Source organism: Apus apus, chromosome 21, assembly GCF_020740795.1.
Source record: "Apus apus isolate bApuApu2 chromosome 21, bApuApu2.pri.cur, whole genome shotgun sequence".
In the NCBI taxonomy this organism is placed as follows: domain Eukaryota; kingdom Metazoa; phylum Chordata; class Aves; order Apodiformes; family Apodidae; genus Apus; species Apus apus.
This window is the reverse complement of record NC_067302.1, coordinates 5319479-5343044: the sequence shown is the minus strand read 5'-3', so window position 1 is coordinate 5343044 and position 23566 is coordinate 5319479. Positions and strand designations below refer to the sequence as shown.

The following is a 23566-nucleotide window of genomic DNA, read 5'->3' as shown; positions in this document are numbered from 1 at the left end:
GCCGGGGGGGGGGGGGGGGCACCGGGGGGCACAGCAGGGTCTCCCCGAGGCACCGGGGGTCACAGCAGGGCCCGGGGGGGGACGGCCGGGCCGGCCGGGCCTCCCGCCCCCCTGAGGACCCGCGGCAGGACGAGCCCCCGGTGCAACCCCCCCCCCATCCCCCCCCCACAGCCACAGCTCAGCCAACTGCAGAGATTCAGGTTTATTGGTTTCACACGAAGGGCCCCAGAGCCCCCGGGGGGGGCCCCCCACAGCAGCGCCGGCTCTGCCCCCCCCACCCCCGTCCCCCCAAATAAGTGGTTTTCGTTCTCCAGCGTCGCCGTCGCTGAGTGAATCTCGGCCAAATTCACCCCGCCCTGGCGGAGGAGGCAGCCCGGAGCTGCTGCCCCCGTGTGCGAGTGAACCCAGGGAAAGCAGCAGGACCCGGGGAGCTGGGCCCTTGTTTCCAGGTGCCCCTGCCTCACAGTGCTCTATTTACATAAATTACAAGAATTTCATATATATTTTTTTTCTCTGAAGCCCAATTAGACAAATACCTACCTCTCTATCATATAAAAAATACAAGAGATTTGAATTATGTTGTTTTTTTTTAAAGTAAAATGTACAGGGTCCACCTGTGAGCAGGGGGGCAAACCTGAAAACTCAGGCCTGTTGCTACTGAAGTTCACACCACACAAACAGTGTCAAGTGGAGCTACATCCTCTTCCTCCAACCCCTAAAAACAATCCACCCCAAACCAAGCCAGGAAAAAAAAACCCAACCAACAAACAATCCAACAAAAACCAAACAACCTTAGAACTCCAAACATGTTCTCATGGAAAAAAAAAAAAGAATATCATCATTCAAGTAAAGATGAAGATGGGTTTTACCATTTCAACAGTTCTGGGACTTCAGTCAGTAGCAATGCCAAAAAAATAAAGCAGCCTGTGCAACAGCAGCTGTGCTTCCTGCTTCCAAAAACCACCCAAGCATCCTGCCTTCTTCATATCATTTCCATCTTTGGGGTCTTTTTTTCCTTGTAAATACCACTAGCAGGTCTTCAAAAAACAACCACCACACCAAAAAAATATATATCTAAAGAAAGGGAAGGAGCCTTCCTCTCCCCCCCCCCCCCCGCCTCCACCCACCCCCAGAAAAATCTTCCCAGGAGTGGGAAAACTTCCCATTTCTGTCCATTTCTCATATCATTTCAGGGGAACTTGGCCCAGCTTCAACAGGACTGTCCACTGAAGGAGGGGAGCAGAAAGGCCAGGGCTAAACTTTGCTCTTGGCAAATTAGAGTCTTTAATAAAGAGTAACAATGTGCAAAAAAAAAAAAAAAAAAATTTAAATAGATCAACCAACCCAGGCTTCCAGAATTCTGGTTGTCACAGAATGTTTGCTTTTTCTCTTTCTGTTCTTACCCAACCCAATGCTGAAATCTCAATGAAGTACCCGAGGTAAGAAGTGACATTTGGGAGAGATCACCACAAAGCAAAACAAAACCCAAGAGGTGCCTCAGTGACCTCAGTGTCCTCCTTCCTCCACCCAGATGCCTGCTTTCAAGACATGGATGCAGCAGCAAAAAAGAAGAAAGTGTAAGACTCTCCCCCCTCCTCTCCTTGAGGACAAAAGCAGTTTCTAGTTGTTTGAAGGAAGAATTGTGTCCTAACAGGTGGAGAGGGTGCTCAGCCTTCCCTTTGCAAGGAGGGGATGGGACAATCAGCTGCTCCCAGTTGCTTTCCAACAAGTTTGTGGTGGTTTGTTGGTTTATTTTTTTTCCCCCTCCCTCAGGCACATTATAGCTGGAAACCTTCCATGGGGGCTTCAGGTTGCTGGAAGATGAATTGCTGCTGGTTCTCATCTACCTGGGGAGCTAGAGCAGAGTCATCTTCTACCCCAAAGTAGTGCTCGATCAGGTCAAAGGCCTTCTGGTAGATCTCTTGGTTCTCATGGCTCTGTAGGAACTCAATCTTATCCAAACCTTGGAGGAGGAAAAAAAGAAGTGAAACACAATGAAACCAGAAGACCCTGATATTTACACCACCCCACATCCATCCTCCAGCCTTGTCCCTCTTCCCTGCAAGACCTTTCTCTGTTAGATTTGCACTCTGTGAGCTGCTCTGTTATATCAAACAAATCATTCCAGAGCCAGGTGTGGATTTATCAGGAATCATTCATGTCTTTTTCACAGCAGATCCAGCTGCCACAGCCAAAGCAGATGTGCTCCCAGCTGGGGAATAAACCAGATTGCAGTGAAATTAAAACAACTGGCTGTGAAGAAGTTTTGGTAGTTGCAGGGAAGGGAAGGGAGCTGGGCCTGTCCCAGTAGCCTCCAGCAAAAGGGCAGCAACAGCTTTAGCTGCCCTAATTAAATCCACTGCTGAAGGGAAAACATCCAAGCACAACCAACTCAAGAATTATTCTTCCTGGGAGAATCAGGACACACTAACTGAGAGGGCAAATCAGACACTGGCAGGATACAGGGAGTTTCAGACCCAAAATAGAAACTGCTCCCCAAAGCATCAAGAGCAGGACACACAAAAAAAACCCACTCCACCAAATTAACTGTCTCCAGGGAAAAGCTGAGTCCCCCTGGGTTTGATCCATCTGCAGTGCACAACTGGGTACAGCCAGAGCAACCTCAGCTCCTGAAGTGTCACTTTTTACTTGGCTCAGCTTAATTCCCTCAAGTGGTGCCAGCCACAGGGATCAGCTTGGCCTCCAGGTCTAGGAAGGTCAGATCAGATGTAGAACCTTCACTTCCCAGTATTTTGTCCAATGCTCAGAGTATAAAAAGACTATTGAACCAATACTGGTTAGTTTGGAATGCACTGACCCCCTTAACTCAGCAGAAAAGCAATGAACAGAACTAGCAGAGACCTTTCTGTCCAGCCATGGTGTCAAGGTCAAGAGCAGCAGGGCCACCAGCCCCAACCTACCATAGGCCTCCTCGATCAGGCTGCAGTAGGGGTTGATGCCAGTCCCACTCTGGTTGGCCTCCTGCTCCCCAAGCCTCAGGATGTTCTCCAGGCCATTCAAGGCCACCTGAACTATCTTGGAGTCCATGACAGTCAGCAGGTCACAGAGAGGCTTGATACACCCCAGGTTTACCAGGTATCTGGGAGGGAGAGCAGCAACAACACACACTTGTGGTTGAGGATCTAACAAGCATCACCTTTGCTCAGAAAGAGCAAGGGAAATGAGTAAAATAAATGAATTTACCTTAAAAATACATTTACTGTTCTGCAAGGTTAACTTTTATCCACTTATTTGCATTTCCAGCACCTGAAAGGGGCTCCAGGAAAGCTGGGGAGGGACTTGGGACAAGGGCAGGGAGGGAGAGGACAAGGGGGATGGATGAAAACTGGAAGAGGGGAGATTGAGGTTGGACATGAGGAGGAAATTCTTCCCTGTGAGGGTGTTGAGACCCTGGCCCAGGTTGCCCAGGGAAGCTGTGGCTGCCCCATCCCTGGCAGTGTTGAAGGGCAGGTTGGATGGGGCTTGGAGCAACCTGGGCTGGTGGGAGGTGTCCCTGCCCATGCAGGGGGTGGGACTGGATGATCTTGAAGGTCCCTTCCAACCCAAACCACTCCGTGATTCTATGACTTCCATACACACCCCCTCTTTTAAAAAAAACACTAACCCACTTGGAAATACTGGACCTACTCAAATTAAACCCACACTAGAATTTAAACTGTCATCCAGTGTGGACATTCAGCCTAATCTCCACTATCTAAAGGGGGAGGAAGGAAGTAGTTTGGACTCATTTATCCTTACCCAGCAGGAAACTACAACAACCACAGCACACGATCCACCTGTAGCTCTGCCTCACACACACTGAGGGGCTCCAAATCACTCCCCTGCAATTGCCTCTCAGTTCCCATAAAGACAAAGCCACCACGAGAGGACAGGTTCCCCCTGAGAGGAGCCCCAGCAGTACCTGATCTGCTCAGGAGTCCCTCCTGAGGTTGCATTGGTGATGGCCCAGGCTGCCTCTTTCCGGGTGCGGAATTCTGCCTTCTGCAGGATCTCTATCAGCACGGGGAAAATGTTGGCATCTATGACTGCCTGGGGAGAGAGAGCAGTGAGAAGGCCTTGAATTCCCAACCTGGTTTCTAAACGGCTATTAAAGCCCTTGAAAGAAATCTCTACCTCCATTTCCCACTGCAAAAGAACTTTCCCAGCTTCACCCTTCCACAATTCCTCCATTTTATTCCCCAGTCTGATCCCATTAATGGGAGAGACTCAATTCCACAACCAGGAGAGCAGACAAACCCAATTATTGCATCAAAACTCCAGGAGAGCTTTCATCACTTATCTGCCTTTGTATGCTAGGTCATTAAAAGGATAATTAAAACTCAACAAGCTCCAGCTTTTCAAAGGCTTATCTCTAATTGAGCATGGAGAAACAGGGGCTGTATCTCCTCTTATTCCAATGATGCAACCTGTGGGATTCACTTCAGCCTGGTCTTTGTTGGAACAATTAGCAGGCTTTTTTTAGCTCCTTTGGCACAGGGCTGGAAGCAGCAGATCTGCAAATTACTGCAGAGTGAGACATGTGAACAAGATGTGTGTCAGGTAAGAAAAAAGCTACAAGTCCTTAATCCTGAGCCTGGAACCTTAGGATCTTCATGGGTGGTCTGGGTAAGACTGTACCTGTATCTGTGCTCTGTTTCCTGCTGTGATGTTGGATATAGTCCAGCAGGCTTCTTTCCTGATGGACTCCTTGGGACTACTTAGTAAATGAAGGAGACAAGGCAAGGCTGAACAGTTCAGAATCACCTTGGGAGAAAGAAAGCAGGAGTGAGGTCACTAGGATGAGGTGCAGAGCTAAATACTTCCCATTTTCACAGAATGAACACACTCCATGGGCCCTGCATTCCCTGCCAGCCAGTCCTTCCCCCTCACCTGGGTCTGGATGTCATCCCCTGTCACGATGTTGCCAACTGCTCGCAAGGCTGGGGAGGCCACTTTGTAGTCATTGTGCCTGCAGGAGAAGTGGGGGAAGGACAAAAATCTATCAGATCAGGTGCACCAGGATATTCAGAAGATTCTCTCCCCACACGTGCATTCTTTACTTGCAATTCCAGCATCTAGCACAGAGAAGCATCCAGTAAATTGACCATATTGCCACTGGATAAGCAGAGGCTGAAGACACCCTGGCAGCACAGACATGTTTTCCTCCTTAACATCCTAACTCCATCATCAGCTGAGTTACAGATCTCACCTTTTACATCACCATCCTGAACAAAGATGATGTTGACTCAAGGAGAACACCCAGAATGTTTCAGAATCAGTTTGGAAGCAAGTATCTCAGTTACATCAATTCTATAGATGTTAGAGGCCCATTCAAACAACAAACACCCTTCTCCAAGTTTGTTAGATGAACAAGGCCAAGCTGACTTTTGTTGTTCCTGCTCCTGCCACCTTTGATTTCCCAGTAACCAGGCTTCCATAAGCCTATCTGAGGCTTGAGAGCACAAGACACTCTGTAGTCCACTCTGCTTTCACAGATCAGAGGTGTCAGTCCAGTCTCTCTTTATAAATTCCTCCTTGTGTGCAGTATTAATTAGCATCCCAGCACTAGAAACACTCAGCATCTCTCCAAGAAAAGTCAGCAAACTGCAGATCTCAACCTGCTTCAGACCCTCAGATATTCCTGCTCCAAAGCCAGCACCTATTACCTGGGTCCTGTGCCCACAAGAGATGCCAAGAGTGCTCTGATGGGATTTGACATGAGCTCCTGCTCAGTCCCACATTTCCCAGTCTCACTGGGCTTCAGCAGCTGGAAGATACTCACATCAACAGCTCCACCAGTCGCCGACACACTCCTGAGTCAATGACTGCTTGGATTTTCTCATTGGGACCATCTGATAAGTAGGAAAGAGCCCAACAGGCATCAGCCAGCAAGTCAGAGTCACTGTTGAATAACAATCGGGACAGCACTGGCAGGCAGGGAGACACCTACAAAACAGGCACCAGTGTTAGTCACCCTGCCCAGGCCCACATCTGCACACAGACACCAGGTGGCTGTGCTGACTGGCAAGATAACAGGTCTGGGATGCCCAGTTTCCTTCCCCACAGTCAGCAGTGTCCTTGCTGGTTCACATACCTCATAATCACAGTGTCCAAAGTGACCTCAGCAGCTTGTATTGCTAAACTAAAATTACATCCCTTCCTCTTGGACCAAGTCTGGACTCCTGAGACAAGTGCTGCTGTGCACACTATTGTTTGGAAGCTCCTGACAAGCCTTATGTAAGAGCACTGCTCCAATTCTTACTCTTTATAGCCCTAAATAGCTCAGTATTCAGAGCAGCAACAGTTACACCTCTGAGTACTTGAATCATTTATGAGTGTTTTTGTATTTACACTGAAGTCAGAGTCCATCCTTCACCACAGGCTTCCCAGCTCTGACAAGAAAACTGTCATTTAAAGAAGTAAAGCACGTGGATTTTAAAACATTTTTGTTCTACCAAAGAAGAATTCACCTGAAAGGCAGAACCTTCTGCTGGTGCTGGTAGCACACAGATGAAGGGAAAGAGGAAAAAGCTACCACAGCTCCCAGGCAGGAGTCCTGTTCTGTAGCATCTGGGGGTCTCACTCATGTTTTCTGTCACAATTTGAGTGAAGCCTCAACCTTTCTGAGTTCGTAACAGGGTTCAGAGAAGCCCACCAAGAGACCTGGGCAGGGAATTCAACAGGTGCTCAGACACCTGCTGAGCAGCAAGATCAACCTTAGCAGGAAGAACCTCACCCTGTTCCCTCCCAGAGTGACTTAGAGAAGTCCTATGGCCAAAAATAATTTAGACAAACATCTTGACTGGGTGTCTCCCCATCATCTGCCTGCCAGCAAGGTATTTATTCTCACCTTATCAAATTCTGGTGGTGGACTCTTTCCTCTGCACAAGTTTGACAAGGCCCAGACAGCATTCCGTGTCATTGTCAACCTGGTGGACTTTGTAAGGAGCCTGAAGAGACAATGACCATGGATTATTATCCTTGATGTGGAAGCCAGTAAGGGAATCAAGAAGGAAAACTAATGATTTTTACAAAAAAAAAAAAATCCCACTATTCCACTTGCTGTAGCTCAAGCCATGCTGCTTGTCACTTGAGCCTCTCAATAAGCAAGAAGTGACATGCAACTAACTTTTTAGGATAGATATTTATGATTCCTAACAGCCTCAAGTGACACAGGTCAGGAAGGCAAGTCCCACAGCAGACAAGTTGCAGAAGGGAGGGCAAGTTAGTCAAGTGCAGTTCCAAGTTCAAATGCAGCCCAGGAAAACCCTCTCTGAGGTCAGATGGTCCTTGCTGGACACAAACTGCTGTCAGCTCTCCTGAGGACAGCAAGTGCTGTGGGCTGAGGGCTCCAGTCAGCAAGCCCTGGTGACAGTGACTGACAGAAGCAGCAGTATAACAAGTCACTTGTCACAGATAAAGGGACAGGGACAGGATAAAGAAAAGATTAAACCTTTCCAGAGCATCAAGCAGCCCTTGAGAGAAGCTCTCCTGACAGACCTATGGGCGCACACCACACCTCAGAGCTGCAGAGGCCAGGGGGTGTGCAGAGACCTGCTCCCTTTCCCCAGCCCTAGAGGAGCCTGCTCACACAAGCACCTGGAATCCACAGCACAAGCACCAAGGAGCAGGCATCTGGAGGGACAGGCAGGAACCAGCAAGGCCTGTACCTTCAGAGCCCAGCACACTGCGACAGCACCCGCCGGGCAGCGCTGGGAAGCGTTGTGAGAAGGCATGGCCTCTACCAAGTCCCACTCTGTTCATCAGACACTTGTCTGAACTGCCCAGTTTATCTGGTACCAATGGTCTGATTCCCAGTGATCAGCACCACACAGCCAGGGAATCTCTGTGCCCAGCTCAAATGCTGCTCTGCTGCAGACAATGGGACTCCAAGAAGCGTGTTGGCAAGTACTCATGGCTACTCACATTAATAAGGGAGGAAGGATAGCGCAGTTAAGGACATAGTCTCTACACACAGAGCTGTCTCCAGCAATGTTCCCCAATGCCCAGACAGCCTGGAAGGAAACAGCAACAGTTTTAGCATTCACACAGTTTCTGAACAGAGGAAGAAAAGGGCAGTGTGCTAAGAAAGCATTTTCCTGCAATTCCAGGCAAACCAGTTGTCAGACACTGGTCACTCCGTTTAAACGCTGCATTTTTCTCACATGCCACCTGCTCTGGTTCTCTCCCTAAGCCCAAAGCAAGACAAGAGCCTCACCTGTTCTTGAACATCCTCAAAGTCAGAGTTTAACAGCTCTATAAAGATAGGAACTGCCCCAGCCTCAATGACTATTTTTGTTTGTTGGGAAGTTCCTGATGCAATATTCGTCAGTGCCCATGCTGCTTCGAACTGAAACAAGCAAAGAAATGACAACAGTGTGAATGAAATCATCCTGATTTAGCCAAATATTTATCATTACATTTGTTACAATTCCTAGCATCAACTATTCTTCTTAACTCTTTCAACTTCTACTAAGGTGGTGAGAGAAAACAAGCATGTCACACCAGAACACAGATACTCAAGGGGTTTTAATTTTCTTGAGCCAAAAAAAAAAAAAGCCACATCTGCTAAATTGTCTTCTCAGAGGCTGCAGGGTAGGGTGAAGGGTTGGACTTGATGATCTTGAAGGTCTTTTCCAACCTAAGTGATTCTACATCTTCTGACAGGATTAACAAGACATCAACACAGCATCATGGAATTGTTTGGGTCGGAAGGGACCTAGAAGATCATCTAGATCCAACCCCCTGCAAGGGCAGGGACACCTCCCACCAGCCCAGGTTGCACAAAGCCCTGTCCAACCTGCCCTTGAACACCTCCAAGAAGGGGGTTGTCAGTCACACCACATCATTTCACCTGTACAACAATTTTCCAGCAGGAAATGCGATGACGTGTGGTGCATAAATACCTGCAGAGCAGGAAGGTCTCTCTGTCTAGCCTAGAGTTCCAGCCCACCCTCTTGTCTGGCCAACACCACAAAGATGCCTTGAGCTCAAGTGAAGATGAGCAGCAAGTTCCCTGCCTTTGTTACTCATCCTTTGGTTTAAGAACAGATTTCCATTCAGTCCTTCTTAAAAATAAGGCCCTATGATACACAGCCTTGGGCCAGAGGGCAGGAAGATAAAGGCAGTCACCAACTCTGCTCCAGCTCCATGTATGGAAACATCTTTAACCCCTACAAAGTAACTGTAGTTATTACCAAGCTGGAAGGAATCTCAAGAAGCCACCCAGTCCACCCCTGTGCCCCACAGAGCAGTACTTCCCCCACCATTTTAACTGACTCTTAGTCTGTACCTAAAATCCTCCTGTAATGGAGGATTTTCCTCAGTTTCTTCCTACACTTTTATTCCACAGCTCCACCAGCTCCCAGCAGAAATACCAGACACATGAAGGCCAACTGCTATTCCTCTGCAGCTGAACTCTTGTTTTTACCAATATCCTCCCAAGAACCTAGAGCAACTTATAATTTCCTTTGTCCTATAAACCTGCACCTTCTAGGTTCAAGACATCCCTTTTCCCCAGCAGCTCCTCTGGGTTCATGGTGCTGAGCTGTGAAGGTTGAACAGCTACATGCCATGAAGAACTCAAAACACAAGCTCCTTTACCTGTAGTGTGCAATTTTCACTTCTTTTCAGGAATTCAACAAATCTTTCCACCACTCCCTGCGTGTTTATCACTTCATCTATTGGAGGATTTGGCTCTGCAAGAGCAAGGCAGTGTTAAAACAGTACATAGGTCTAATGCAGGGGAAAAACAAGCATGAACTAGCAGTGAATGATCTCAATCTGTACTGAGCTCAGCAGGACAACTCTCCAGAATCACTCTCTGTACAATTCATACAACTGTAAATCATCAGCAATAGACCAGATTATCAAATCTCTAGATTTTAACTTTCTCTCCCCAGGATGAAAGCTGCTGAGCTTCTGTCCATGCACACCAATCCTTGCCAAAGAAAGGCCACCTCAGATCCTATGGAAGGGATGAGATGAGCTCTTTTTACCTTTGGAGAGTAATTTCCTGAATTTCTGAGTGGTTGCTAGCTGCAGGTCAGGGTCATCTGAGAAAAGCATCTCCACCATCTCTCTGGTGATCACTCCCTCCTGGAAAGATGCAAAGGAGACAGAGCAATGGTTCCATTTCACACTCAGATCATTCAAGGCATCTCAGTCATGACAGTCTATTGAATTATGCTCAGCTGGTATTGCAGAGACTCAACTTGAGATCAGAAGCCCACTATTTACAAGGAGTCCCGTGGAAAAGACAAGGGGTGATGGGCACAAGTTGCTCCTGGGGAGATTCCAATGGGACACAAGAGGTAAATTTTTCACCCTGAGGACAGTCAGACATTGGAACAGTCTCCCAAGGGAAGTGGTGGATTCCCCCACACTGGACAGTTTTAAGTCTCAGCTGGACAGGGTGCTGAGCCACCTCATATAAACTAGAGTAGTACCTAAAGAGGTTGGACCAGATGATCCTTGGGGTGCCTTCCAACCTGGTATTCTGTGACTATTTAATTCCTGGCAGACTTTTCCTGCTCCCTGCAGTAACATTTGCCATATTCTCAAATGGAAGAACCCAAAAACATTGAGGTTTGTCAGTTCTTACCCCACATGTTGTGGAACTAACGTAGGAATCCACCAGGAGACTGTCAAACATGGAGGCATCTTCATTGATCAATTCCACATTTCTTCTTTTAAAGAGCTGGTGGAGAACAAAGTTCAGGAGTTATTAGAAAGCAATGATGAACAGTCTTCATAACTAGACATTCTTGTTCCTCAAACAAGATTCTGCCAGCTAGACTAAATGCTACCAGAATAGAAAAGCAGTCATTAATAACAGCTCTGCACTCTGAAGACTACTCTGGCACACAAACCCCAATAATAAAACATGCTAAGTCTTGCTCTCAGATATGCAAACGCCCAGGACACAGACATTGGTACAGGCAAGTGCAGAATTTGGCCTAACAAGTGAGGGAAACAGGGGAGAAGGCAGCTTGCAGGTGAGTCACTAATAGAGCAAACACTTAATCTGAGCCACATGCATCACCTGGGAATCACCTCTGACTTTCACAGACCTCCAAGCCAAAAAAAAAACCAGCTCAGAATTAGATGTGCAGCTCATACTTTCACTTGCTCTTCCTGCTTCTCCAAAAAATAACCCCATTCAGCAATTAATTTTTTAAAAATCCTCAAAAAAAAACCCTTTAAAAACAAGGATCTGTGAACAAAAACCTCCAGCACCCCAAGGACAAAGTGCTTGGAGAGCTCCTGGTGCGAGTTACACTCTGTACTAGGTACAAAGAGAAAAGCAAGATCTGAGTTAGAACAGGAAAAATAAGACTGCCAACAAACCTTAATGCACAGATCCTTGAAGATTCCACTTTGGCAGCAGCACAATCCTGGCTGTGTTAAGGCTGCACACAAGCTACTCAAGCTGACAGTTACCTGTTGCTCTCGTTTCTGTTTGCGCAGCTGAATTCCTTCCTCTTCCCTTCTCCGGCGCATTTCCTCGGGATTTAGGGCTTTGTTCTTGTAGCTCTTCATTCGATAGTTGTCCTTGGCCGGGCTCGCCATGGTTTCTGTGGAGAGGAACAAGCACCTGCCTCAGGTTTCGTGGCACTCTCTGCTCCTTTAGCCACACGTCCTTTGCGCCAAGGAATTCTGTGCGCACGGAACAGTCAGATTAAACAGAGGTACCGAATCATGGGATGGTTTGGGTTGGAAGGGACCTTAAAGATGATCTAGATCCAACCCCTGCATGGGCAGGGACACCTCCCACCAGCCCAGGTTGCTCCAAGCCCCATCCAACCTGCCCTTCAACACTGCCAGGGATGGGGCAGCCACAGCTTCCCTGGGCAACCTGGGCCAGGCTCTCACCACCCTCACACCCAAGAATTTCCTCCTCATGTCCAAACTCAATCTCCCCTCTGCCAGTTTTAATCCATCCCCCCTCATCCCATCCCTCCCAACCCTTGTCCCAGGTCCCTCCCCAGCTTTCCTGGAGCCCCTTCAGGCACTGGAAGGTGCTCTAAGGTCTCCCTGGAGCCTTCTCTTCTCCAGGCTGAACACCCCAACTCTCCCAGCCTGGCTCCAGAGCAGAGCTGCTCCAGCCCTCCCATCATCTTTGTGGCCTCCTCTGGACTCTCTGCAGGAGCTCCATGTCCTTATTTGTAAGAACTGGTTTCTAACACTGAAGTAGAAGCTTCAGGTTCGAATGTGATGATCCTAGCCCTCCTTGCTGTGGAAGGCTGGCATGGCAGGAGTGTCACAAAGTTTCTAGGAGGTGGCTTCACTTTTCTGAAGGGAATTGGACCCAGTTTCACAATATCAAGCCCATTACCCATATGAAAGGCTCCTACTCAAACAGATTCACTGTCCTCAGGAGGTGCAGAACTAAATTCTACATTGGTTTTCAGCATAAATTATTCCCTTTGTATCATCATGGCATAAATCACACCTTGGTATTTTGTCCCTCCAGACTGGGAGGTACACATGGCAAAAATCCAGCAGAACTCACAGCAAACTGAAGTCCAGGTTACTGCAACTGTTCAGGACCTGACCTACTTATTTTGCTGTTTCACATGTGACTGATGCTGTACTTCAAACTTGATTACTTATGTATTTGCCTCCTAGTCAGGGAAGTGACACACCAGTTTGGCACAGCTAAAGGCAATCAGGGCCAAGCAGTAACCCAAATACAGAAGGGTATCAATTCCTCAGCTGCAATCCAGTTCTTTGGCCAGGTCAACTCCTTTTTGCATCCTCCCAAACTCTCCCTTTCTCCCCTTTATGACACAGATTATTTGCTTAACATCTGTGCCTTTCTCAGGCCAGGAAGCAAACAATTGTGATATGTGGTGTCAGGTGCCAATTAACCCTGAGACCAACTCAGTCTTCCCAGAAATTGACTGGCCACCAAAAATCTTTGTTTTCCTCTAAGTGCTGAAGGCAGGTGGGAGAAGTGCCCTGTGAAAGTCTGCAGCACTATCTCCTCTGCCCTCCTCTCTCAAGCTTCAGGCACTCCTCAGCCACACTGCTCACAGAAAGTTTCAGTCCAACTTATCAACTGCCTCCAGCTATTATGGAGCCCTTCCAAGATCAGCTGGAGAAGTTTCAGACCTTACTGCCTTCTGACTAGGAAAGCCCACAGCCAGGCCAAGAAAAGACACACACAATTTACAACTATCCATTAAAAAGCTGGGAAAAAAAAAATAATCATATTTTAACAGGAAAGACACTTAGACTATTTCATGTCATCTGCTTTCTAAGAGGGCATTCTCTTCCTGTGTCTGAAGGTATTTGACAGCACCTTCCTCATTTCAAAAGACTATTTACATGGCTGAAGATCACAGAAACTCTGCAACTGCTCCTACTTGTCCATCCCTTTTCTTAGCAGCATTAATTTCATTAACTGAAAAGGAGCTAATTCAGAAGCCAGAGGACTTGAAAAAAATTCTACAAGCTTCGGAGGTTTCTATCTGATCTTACAGTAGCAAGATGTGACACCCACATGTAGATTTAAATTCAGAAAATGTATTTAACTACCACTTCAGGTCAGTGGATTCCTGTTCCTGCCCCAGCACTGACGACTGATACAACCACACAAAAAAGCAAGTTGCTGGCTTCATTCCGGGGATTACAACAGAATCTCTAGCAAAGACAAACTTGTTACCTCCCTCTGGGAAGTGGTCAATTACAATGTAGTTTTTAAGGGAAGGAGGAGGAAAAGTGCTGCAGTGATTTAACACTACTTGCAGGTTACCAGCCAGTCAGTCACATGAAGAGTGATGTGACACATGACAACAGCTCAGCTGCCTCCAGACTTGCACAACCCCAGGGAGCTGGGCACACCCCAGCCCCTCTGGAAAGCAGCCATGGAATCCAGGACATGCTGCCAGGTCTCAGAGCACACCTTGTAGTTCACAGCTTTGGATTTCCAGAGCATGGAAAACACTGTCCTGCAGGGAAACCCAAAAACACCACCAGCCCCTCACCAGTGGCTGCCCACAGCAACTGTAACAGCACATCCCTGTTGCTCCGGCACCTGACTTGGTTTCTCACACATGTATCTCTGCCATGAAGATGGTATCAAGCACACACCCTGGGACTACAGAAGTTACACCCAGCACTCCAAGGCTCCACATTTACTTGCAGCACTCCAAGGCAGCTGGGCAAGACTTTTCCTTCTGTACCATAGCAGCTCACCCACAGCAACTCCTGCAGCTGCTCCAGGTACCCCTGAGACTACACCAGCCTGCACACCAGATAAGCTCTTCTGGCAGTGCCTGCAGCCTGCTCACCACTTCTCTCTCCTCAGAAGCCACCCCTGACCAGCCCCCTGTCACAGCAGGGGCAGGTAACCTCATGTGGTGGGGAAAAGCTCATGGCACCCAGCACCTGGGGTGCAGGGACAGGCTTACTGCAGGTTTTCCAAGTATCCCAGAGCATGGCAATGCAAGAGGGATATGCAGGCATCTGGACTGCATGGCCAGACACCACATTCTAGCATCATCCCTCATGACAGGTATAAAAGAATGTTTGCAGCCCCAGAGCTGCTCAGGCAAACAGTGAAGCTCAACCCTGTCTGCCCAGGTGCAGAAACATCCCTGTGTGGGAGCAGGACTGTTATGCCAGGGCCAGAGCTTGCTCTGCTCTACAAGAATGTCAGCACAGCATGAATGGTAGAAAAGAAAAGACAAACAACAAGAAACAGGACAGAATTAGAACGAGGCACCTCCTCCCCCAGTAGAAACAGTAACAAAGCTGTTCCAAAAACAGCCAAAGCCAGTCCAGCTACTTATGTTTCAGGCCCTTGCTTCTCCTTTATTCCTGCCATCCCACCACTCCTCCCTGCAGCTGGCCTCCTGCTGCAGGACAGCCTGGATTTCTAGGAACCTGCTTTCTTCCAAGTCCAGCAATCCTTGGATTACCCCAGAACAGCAGAATCTCCACCTTTTCCTTGCTCCCTGGTCAATGAGACCTGACCACTGAAGTCCTCTGAAGCACCATGTATCCTCAGCACATCCCCATTCCTGACCCTGGTAAGAGGGGCTCAGTGTGCAACCCCCTCACCTCAGCCTCTCCAGTCCAGTATTAAAAACTGCAGAGGTACAAACTTGTGATTTTTTTTTAACCCAGCACAAGTCTGCAGAGCTTTCAACCCACCTCTTCCCAACACCTCAGCTCCACAAATCTACAGGAATTCTAACGTTAACACTGTTGCCAAACACGAAGGACACTTGAGAATCTGCCCTTTACACCAAAATCTCAGAGTTCACTCAAGAAAAAGAGTGAATTTAGACTTGCAAGACTGACTCCATTTAAAATAGTGTTTTGCCCGAGCTTGGACAAACATCAGTTCTGCTCTAGGCACCCCTGACCCCACACAGTCCCCAAGTCAGTGCCTTTTGTCCCAAGTACCTCCCTGCTTTAGTGACTTCATTCACAACAACTCCACAGGAAAAAAAAAAAGTGATGGAATTTGCATTTCAATAGTTCTATTGAGCATCCAGGCTCTGCACCTCCAGTCAGCTCTGCCAACTATCCCCAAGAACCAAATCAGATGTTAAACTCAGAGCTAGCAGGATGCATTAAATACATCTAGGAATTACCAGCCTGCATATACATTTCTTTCCATCTCTTAAACATGTAACATCAGGTAACCCTGGCTCTGCAGGACAGATTTTGAAATCCATTTGTACATTTGATGAGTTGCTTTAGTAAATAAAGCACAGCTCTGTAAAGCTTTGCTCAGACAGCTCTGCCCAGGCAGACTAAGGCTCACTACAAAGCAAAACACTTGCTCGTTCTGGCTCAGAGGGACTCCTCTGTCCTCAGGAAAACAGCAGCAGTTGGAAAACTTGGCAGAAAGGATAAAGGGAACATGGTGTCAGTAGCATTGCTTTTATTTCTCAGCCACACAAGAGGCCATGCAGGGTGACACACTCCAGGGAAGTCTGAAACTCCAGTTAACACCACGACATGACCAGCCACAAACAAGGACCGAGATTGAAACAGCAACTCGAGTTCAGATGCATCTGCATCATCCTGAGCCAGACAGACACGGCCAAAATCAGACAAGTAACTGCTCACTCTTCCCCAGGACTGCTGAGGTCATTTCAGAGCATGAAGCAACGAGCTGCCTTTCAAGGTCCAGATTAAACATTCATCTAAGCCAAACCCCGACAGACTTTTCAAGACTGCAAAGCATCAACGAGTTAAAACACATTTTTGTAACTTCTTTTAGGAGACTGTTCACTTAAATCCACAAAACTCACACTAAAAAAAAGCCACAGGTTTTGCTGGACATGGTTGGTTCCACTGAAGAAAACAGCCCTCCAGTTGTCATGTAAACCAGTGAGTTCCTAGTACAGCTTGTCACACTCATCCTTCTTAAATACTGAAGGATGAGAAGGTATTTACCACTTTAAAAAGAAAGACAGTGTGAAGGTTTGACTTTGAAGGCTCAGCAGAGCACTCAAATCCTGTAAGCATCTGTGGAAAAGCCAACATAAGCTACAGCAGTTCAGCCGGAAAACTGGAATTCCAGGGTTGTTACTGCTGTGCCAAGAGTGTAACAGCTTCTTAAGGTTCCTGGATCAGGAACCCAGCCTTGCTCCTTTCCAGACAACCCTCTTCCCATTCCTCTGCATTACAAAAAGCACTCAAAATATTTTTCCAGCTGCTGATTAAAGCCCCAGAGCTGAGTCACTGCAGGGACTCCTGTGTCTAAATCAGAGCTTGTGCTGCTGAGTCAGGGCGAGGTGACAGAGCAGGGAAACAGTTACACTGGCAGGTCTGACAGGGCCTCTTCTCAGCCAGAAAACCCTTTCACCCAGGGACTCGTGGTGATATCTCCATTGCAGTTCTGTTGCTGGGCATAAGGCACACAGCTAAGGCAAGGCCTGGCCAGGCAGGCTGAGCTATGGGGTAGAACAATTGAGGTGTTAATGAATCAACTCCACCAGCCCTGATCTGCCGATTAGTGCCCACTGGGTACATGTCAAAGCTGCCCAGCTCTGAGCAAACACTGGCCCAGATGACCTCCAAAGGCTCCTTCCAACCTCAGTTCTCCCTGGGACAGTAAAACCTCGGCCAGCTACAATTAAACCCTGCCTCAATTTGACAAGCAGCAGCAAAACACTCTCAGTGAACCACTAAGTCTCACGTCACAAGCTTTGATGAAATATTCTTTGGGTTTCCCCTCCCAATAGAAACTTTTTCTATTTCATACAGTTACCTTAAAACCCAGAGGAACCTCCCACCTCAGCACAGGCTCTCAGCTAAACATTCCTCCTTCAAGAAAACCCACCAGAAGCACAGGACTTGTTACTGCTCTTTGCTGCTCTTGGTCTCCTCAGATTTTCTTGGACTGACCAAACTGCAGGGAGACAGAAACCACCTCAAACTCACACTGTATGTACAACTAGTTGAATTACTTGCACACACCAGACAGCTTTGAAGTGCTAGCTGAAATTAGCCAAGAACAGATTATTAGACTGAATCTGTCACTTTGACAGTTTTGCAGCAAATAAGAAAAAAAAATCGCTTCATTTGCTCAAAAGACAGAGAGAAAATGAAACCAGAGAGCTGTGGAAACCCACGAGCTGATCTTACAGGGGAAGCACTACATAAAGTCCTGCCAAACCAGCAGCAACTCCAGCCTTTTCCTCCACAGCCCTGGAACTTCCCCAGCTGCTGCTAAGCCCAGGAAAAGTGGCCAGGCTCTGTGGTCCTGTCACTCCTGCAGGTTTGTTTTGCATGTTTGCCCTGCTGCTTTTCCTCCCTCACGTGGCTTATTGGGTGTTTATTACAAAGCAGCACAAGTAGAGCCAGTTCTGAAGAGCTGTCCCAGCCCCAGCCTGCTGCTGTCCCCAGGCTGGGCACAGGGCACAGGCTGTGCCAGGGAAATGCTTTCCCAGGCAGCTCCAGGGCTGTCTGGGGCTGCAGCCACCGCTGGCTCGTTCCTCTCTGGTTGAGCTCCCAGGAGCCAGGGATGGGATAGCACTGCTGGAATGTGCAACAGCTCCACTGGTGGTGCCGGCTGGGGAGGGGGAAGGGAAGAGGAAACATTCTCTTTGGGGAAAACAGACAGTCCTGCAGCTTATTTGTCCTTCAGTGGGGTCAGCCTGAGATGAGGATTCCTTCCAGGCACCTCATGCCCATATGGCACACGAACCAACCTATCCCTCAGTCCACTTCCCAACACAAATTTCAGCTCCACCTTCTCATCCCAAAAATTTGAAGTTTGGGGGCTTTATGTCCCCTTCAACCCGATTTACATAATCTGAGACCTTCAGCTTTCCTTAACCGATGATCTATCAACACTTTCACCTGAGATCACTTTCTTTGAGTCCTTTCTAACAGCTCTTAAAACAGAGATTAACCCTTTGTCTGAGTCAACTCGAGCTGACTCGAGTCACAGGATGTTTAAAGCAACCAGAAATAATCAGAGACAATTAGAGGGCTATAAAATTCTAACAAGCTCACCCTTCCCAACCTGTGCTGTGTTCCAGAAACAAACAGCACTGATGTGCTGAGCAAATTTGAGGTTATCTGGACCTCAGTGGCACAAGAGCTTGAGGCTGAGCAGCTGGAGGAATCAGCCCTATCACCAGGACACTCACCACACTAGTGACCCAGCTCCCCTTCACAAAGGTCATGTTTACCCTCCTGAACAGAAGCAAACAAAGCAAAACAGCCAAATAACTGGTTAAATTTATCAGCCACTGGGGTGGTATTAAGAACTGGAGCATTACAAGCTGCTCCACAGACTAAGCAGCACTATAAAGGCATGTAGGCATCTCATTTGCATAACAAACGAAGAACAAACTGATGAGCTGCACGCAGGTGAGACCAATATCACAACTTACACCACAGCACCATCCAAGAAGGGGTAACCACATCATGCTGCCACAGCTCAGCCCCACTGACTTAAGCCAGCAGCACTGCTTTCTTTGAAAAGTTAAACATGGGGTAACTGACATGAGGGGAGTTTTACATTCTTGCTGCTCAGAACTCCAAGCAGCAGCAGGGAGGCAGTGGTGGGGAAGGATGGGAAGCTCCTTTGCAGGAACACCCTCAGCTCCAGAAAACACAGGGAGTTTTCAGACATTGACCAACAGGCCCGAGGACATTTTTCACCTCAAAGCTGCCAGTCAAGATTTTACAGCTCAAGCTCTAACTTCAGTTTTTAAAAGCTGTTCTGGACTGGGAGGTGCTGCAGCCATTGTACACACACACTTGAGGCCACTAACTTTTCCTGGAACAGCCTAGGAAGGTTTTTAAAGACAGTGGGGAAGTTTCTGACAGGATAATTTTGATAAAGCATCATTCCACCACAAAGGGCATCAGGTTAGAAGATGATATTGCAGGTAAAAATTGATAAGAACTTAATCCTTACTCCCTGCAGGAAACTTACTCTGCTTTATAGTGAACATCCCTACAACAGCCTTGGCTTTCCCATTCACCTCATCCATCCAACCTCTCTCTCTTACTACTTGAAGTCTCCAGAATAAGACACCTCTCTTCCCTGAGGAGACAGCTTCAACCTCAGGCTACATTAAAAGTGAGAAAAAAAGAGAGTCTGCTGCTGCCCCTTTCAAAGGCCAACACTCAGCTGTGATTTATCTGGACCAGATAAAGGCTACCAGAGCCATCTGCTGCCCCTCTGAGCCTTGGAGCATATTTAGTGCTATTGGTTATGGTATGGAAACGAGTTACTCCACTGCACTCCCCTCCTGCACAGGGCCAGGAGATGCATTTGCTGAGACTGTCCACAGGGACACACTGCACGGGGACCTCAGCAAGTCTGCGATGCTGTGGCAGTCTCGGCAAGTCGATGTTGATGCTGTTCTGAAGAAAGCTACAACAGCCACGGCCCTGCAGGGCGACGGGAGCAGCCAACAGCTTAGCAGGATCCCCCTTGAACTCGGTCCTGAACTCTTACAAACTTTACCGCTTAAATGAACCCAAGACCAGAGACCTGACGATGCCACAGACGCTCTGGTGAAGCCCCAAGCGCAGCGGTTCCCCCCCAGCACCACGTCTCAAGGTTTCCCCCCCTCTGCCCCCCCCCACAACCAGCCCCAGGACCCACCCCCGCCCCGAGCCCCCCTGCTGCCCTCGCCGCGCCCCGGGGCGCCCCACAGACCGGGCTGCGCTGCCCGAGCGCTGCTTCCAGGGGGCAACAACCCCCCCAGCCCCGCTCGGGCTCCAAGCGGCTCGACCGGGGCAGCACCGGCCCCTGCCCCAGGAAACCCCCTCGGCAGCCGCCGCCCCCCGCCAGGCACGGGGCACCGGGATGACGCGGGGCCCCCCGCCCCGCCGGGCCGGCCCGCCGCCGCAGAGGGGAGGCGCCCGGAGCCCGGTGAGGGGCGCGGGCGGCGCCGGGACCGGCTGTTCCCCCTGCTCGGCCGGCGGGACGGCTCCCCCGCCCTCCCCCGCGCCCCCCGCCCCCCGCCCGCTGCCGGGACGCGCGGCCCCGCGCCCGCCCTCACCCATCGCGGCTCCTCAGGCTCCCGAGCTGCGGCGGCCACAATATGGCGGCCCCGGGCGAGGGCGGCGCGGGGAGCGGACGGCAGCCGGGACGGGACAAACCTCCGCGGCGCGGAGGGAGCCCCGCCCTTTCAACCGGTAGGGGCGGGGCCCGCGGCGACCGAGCGCCCCCTGGCGGGCGGGGCGGGGGGAGGACCCGGCCCGGGCCCCTCCTGTGTCCTGTCCCTCGTGTGTCCTGTCCTCGTGTTACTTGTCCCTCCTGTGTCCTGTCCCTCCTGTGTCCTGTCCCTTGTGTGTCCTGTCCTCGTGTGTCCTGTCCTTGTGTTACTTGTCCCTCCTGTGTCCTGTCCCTCGTGTGTCCTGTCCCTCGTGTCTCTTGTCCCTCCTGTGTCGTGTCCCTCCTGTGTCCTGTCCTCCTGTGTCCTGTCCCTTGTGTGTCCTGTCCCTCCTGTGTCCTGTCCCTCATGTGTCCTGTCCTCGTGTGACTTGTCCCTCGTGTCCCTCTCCCTCACACCCTGTCCCCTCATCTCCAGCCCCCCCGTGTCCCCTCCCACCCCACGACCCCCCATGGCCAACACACCACAAGTCTAGAAACACGTTCCTTTATTCGAAGGCCTTTCCCTGGTGCGTGCCCCGGGCAGCTCCCGGGCTGGCTGCGGGTCCTCAGGAGGTGCGGGGCCGCCTGTGTCCCCCCCTGGCTATGAACACGTCCATGGGGACGTTGGGCAGCGTCAGGCAGTGGTTGCCAAAGCATCGGCACAGCTGCCTGTGGGGGGAGAGAGCGGTGTTAGCCCCGGTGGCACGGCACGGCACGGCACAGCGCGTCTGATCTGGCACGGCACGGCAGGGCACGGCACGGCACGGGACTCTGCCCCCAGCAGCAGCAGGCAGGGCACAGCCCGCCCTGTCCCGGGCGAGCAGGGGTCCCCACCGGCTGGCACTTCGGGAGCAGAACACGCCGCGTCCGTCCAAGGCAGGACCCGGTCTGTGAGCCCAGGACGCGCTGTGGCTGCGCCAGGCCCAGCCCTGCCCCCGCAGGGGGTCCCAGCCCCCGCGGGGGTCCCGGGCTCCCTCACCTGCCCGCGGGCCGCTCGGTGCCCGCCGGCTCCCGCCGTCCCGGGGGGGCAGGCGAGCCGCGGCAGTCGCCCGCCTCCACGGGGAACCTCTGAGCCTGCTGCGACCGCTGGGAGCTCATGTCTGCGTCCTGGGTAGGTCTGAGCAGAGAGCAGCGGGTGGGTGAGCTGGGCGAGCACAAGCCCCCCAAGCAACGGCGAAAAGACCCCGGGGAACAGGGAGGGGGGGGGGGGAGGGGACACACCCCGCTCACCAAGAAGGGCGTCCAGCCTGTCCCTCCCCTCTGGGCTGTAATCTGCTGCCCAGCAACACCGGCTGCGTCACAATAGCACCCCCGGGTTCTAGGGGGTCCAGGGAATCCATCAGTGTTTGCCCCCGCCCTGGGCTGCTGCCCCCAGGCACAGAGATGCTGTGGTGGAGTCAGCGCAGGAGGGAAGGGTCCCAGCCCACCTGAAGACATGGAGGGATTTTTGCTTGCCAATGGCTACCAGCTGGGCAGGACGGTCGGGGAGGGGATGTTCTCCAAAGTGAAGGAAGCTTTTTCACTGAAACACCAGAAGAAAGTGGCAATTAAAATAATGGACAAGAAGGAAGGCCCCAAAGGTAAGAGCTGACCCCAGGAGAGCTCCAGGTGGAGGCACTGTCCTTCCCTTTTCACGCCCAGCAGAAAACAGGTTTCCCAAACTCAATACCTGTGAGCAGATGGGGGAGTTGGGGGGTGCTGGGGGTCCAGCAGAACGGCCCGGGACTGTGGCCCAAGGATTAGTACCTGTTGAGGTGGCTGCCCCTCTGACCGTAAGGACAGCAAAGTGCTGGGGCTGAAAGGAACCAGGCACCCCAGGAAGGTCCTTCCCTCCCTCTGCCAAGTCCCAGAGGGGTGCCCAGAGCTGGCAGCTCAAGGATGTCACCATCACCAAACCCCCTCCTCCTCTCTCTGCAGATTTTATTCACAAATTCCTTCCCCGGGAGCTCCAGATCGTCATGCACTTGAAGCACAGGAACATCATCCACGTGCACGAGGTGCTGGAATCCACGGAGGGGAAGGTCTTCCTGGTGATGGAGCTGGCAGAGGACGGGGATATCTTTGACTACATGGTCCGGGAGGGTCCCCTGCCCGAGCGCCAGGCCAAGGTGCTGTTCCGCCAGCTGGTGGATGCCATCCAGTACTGCCACGGCTGCGGGGTGGCCCACCGGGACCTCAAGTGCGAGAACGCCCTGCTCCAGGGCCACACCTTGAAGCTGACGGATTTTGGCTTCGCCAAGCTGGTCCCCGGGGACGGCAGGGACCTGAGCAGGACCTTCTGCGGCAGCACGGCCTACGTGGCACCCGAGGTGCTGCAGGGCCTGCCCCACGACAGCTGCAAGGGCGACATCTGGAGCATGGGCACCATCCTCTACATCCTGCTCTGCGCCCGCATGCCCTTCGACGACTCCGACATCCCCAAGATGATGCTGCAGCAGCAGAAAGGTGTCTCCGTCCCCCGGCACCTGGGGGTCTCCGAGGAGTGCCAGAACCTCCTGAAAATGCTCCTGGAACCGGACATGACCCTCAGGCCCTCCATCGAGGTGGTCAGCAGGCACCCGTGGCTGGCTAACCCCTGAGAACCCGCCCTGCTCTCCCTGAATGGAATGTTTCCAAAATGATTATAAATTTGGAGGTTGATGTTTCCCATCTATCCGGCCTCACCCGTGATGTGCCAGGTGTCCAGCTGGCAGAGACAAGGTCCGGGTCATACTTGGGGCATTTTTCCCAACTCCCTCAGAGCTCTCCAGTGGTGGGGAACAGGGCAGACCCTGAGCAGCCTGGGTGCACCTGCCCCAGTTAAATGCCCTGAAGCAGGCAGCAGGAATCATGGAATGGTTGGAGTTGGAAGGGACCATAAGGATCATCAGGTCCCAACCTCCCTGCCATGAGCAGGGACACTTCCCACTAGACCAGGTTGCACAAACCTCATCCAACCTGCCCTTGAACTCCTCCAGGGAAACTGACCCACTCAGA

General features: G+C 50.7%; 3 protein-coding genes across 3 annotated transcripts; 1 reads left to right on the top strand and 2 right to left on the bottom strand.

Annotated features, from left to right (window-relative positions):
- Positions 1-1260: 1260 nt before the first annotated feature.
- KPNA6 (karyopherin subunit alpha 6) lies at positions 1261-20576 on the bottom strand. The gene is made up of 14 exons (XM_051638050.1): positions 20496-20576; positions 11443-11576; positions 10604-10699; positions 9999-10098; positions 9604-9698; positions 8219-8350; positions 7927-8015; positions 6851-6950; positions 5783-5946; positions 4891-4969; positions 4639-4764; positions 3923-4050; positions 2922-3100; positions 1261-1963 (listed from the first exon to the last, which is right to left on the bottom strand). The coding sequence occupies exons 1-14, from the start codon at positions 20497-20499 to the stop codon at positions 1779-1781; spliced, it is 1611 nt and encodes a 536-aa protein (XP_051494010.1). The 5' UTR covers positions 20500-20576; the 3' UTR covers positions 1261-1778.
- A 503-nt stretch (positions 20577-21079) lies between these two features.
- Positions 21080-21689, bottom strand: FAM229A (family with sequence similarity 229 member A). The gene is made up of 2 exons (XM_051638085.1): positions 21570-21689; positions 21080-21259 (listed from the first exon to the last, which is right to left on the bottom strand). The coding sequence occupies exons 1-2, from the start codon at positions 21686-21688 to the stop codon at positions 21157-21159; spliced, it is 222 nt and encodes a 73-aa protein (XP_051494045.1). The 5' UTR covers position 21689; the 3' UTR covers positions 21080-21156.
- A 231-nt stretch (positions 21690-21920) lies between these two features.
- TSSK3 (testis specific serine kinase 3) lies at positions 21921-23243 on the top strand. The gene is made up of 2 exons (XM_051638084.1): positions 21921-22170; positions 22508-23243. Exons 1-2 carry the CDS (start codon positions 22026-22028, stop codon positions 23167-23169), a joined length of 807 nt encoding a protein of 268 aa, XP_051494044.1. The 5' UTR covers positions 21921-22025; the 3' UTR covers positions 23170-23243.
- The last annotated feature ends 323 nt before the right edge of the window (positions 23244-23566 follow it).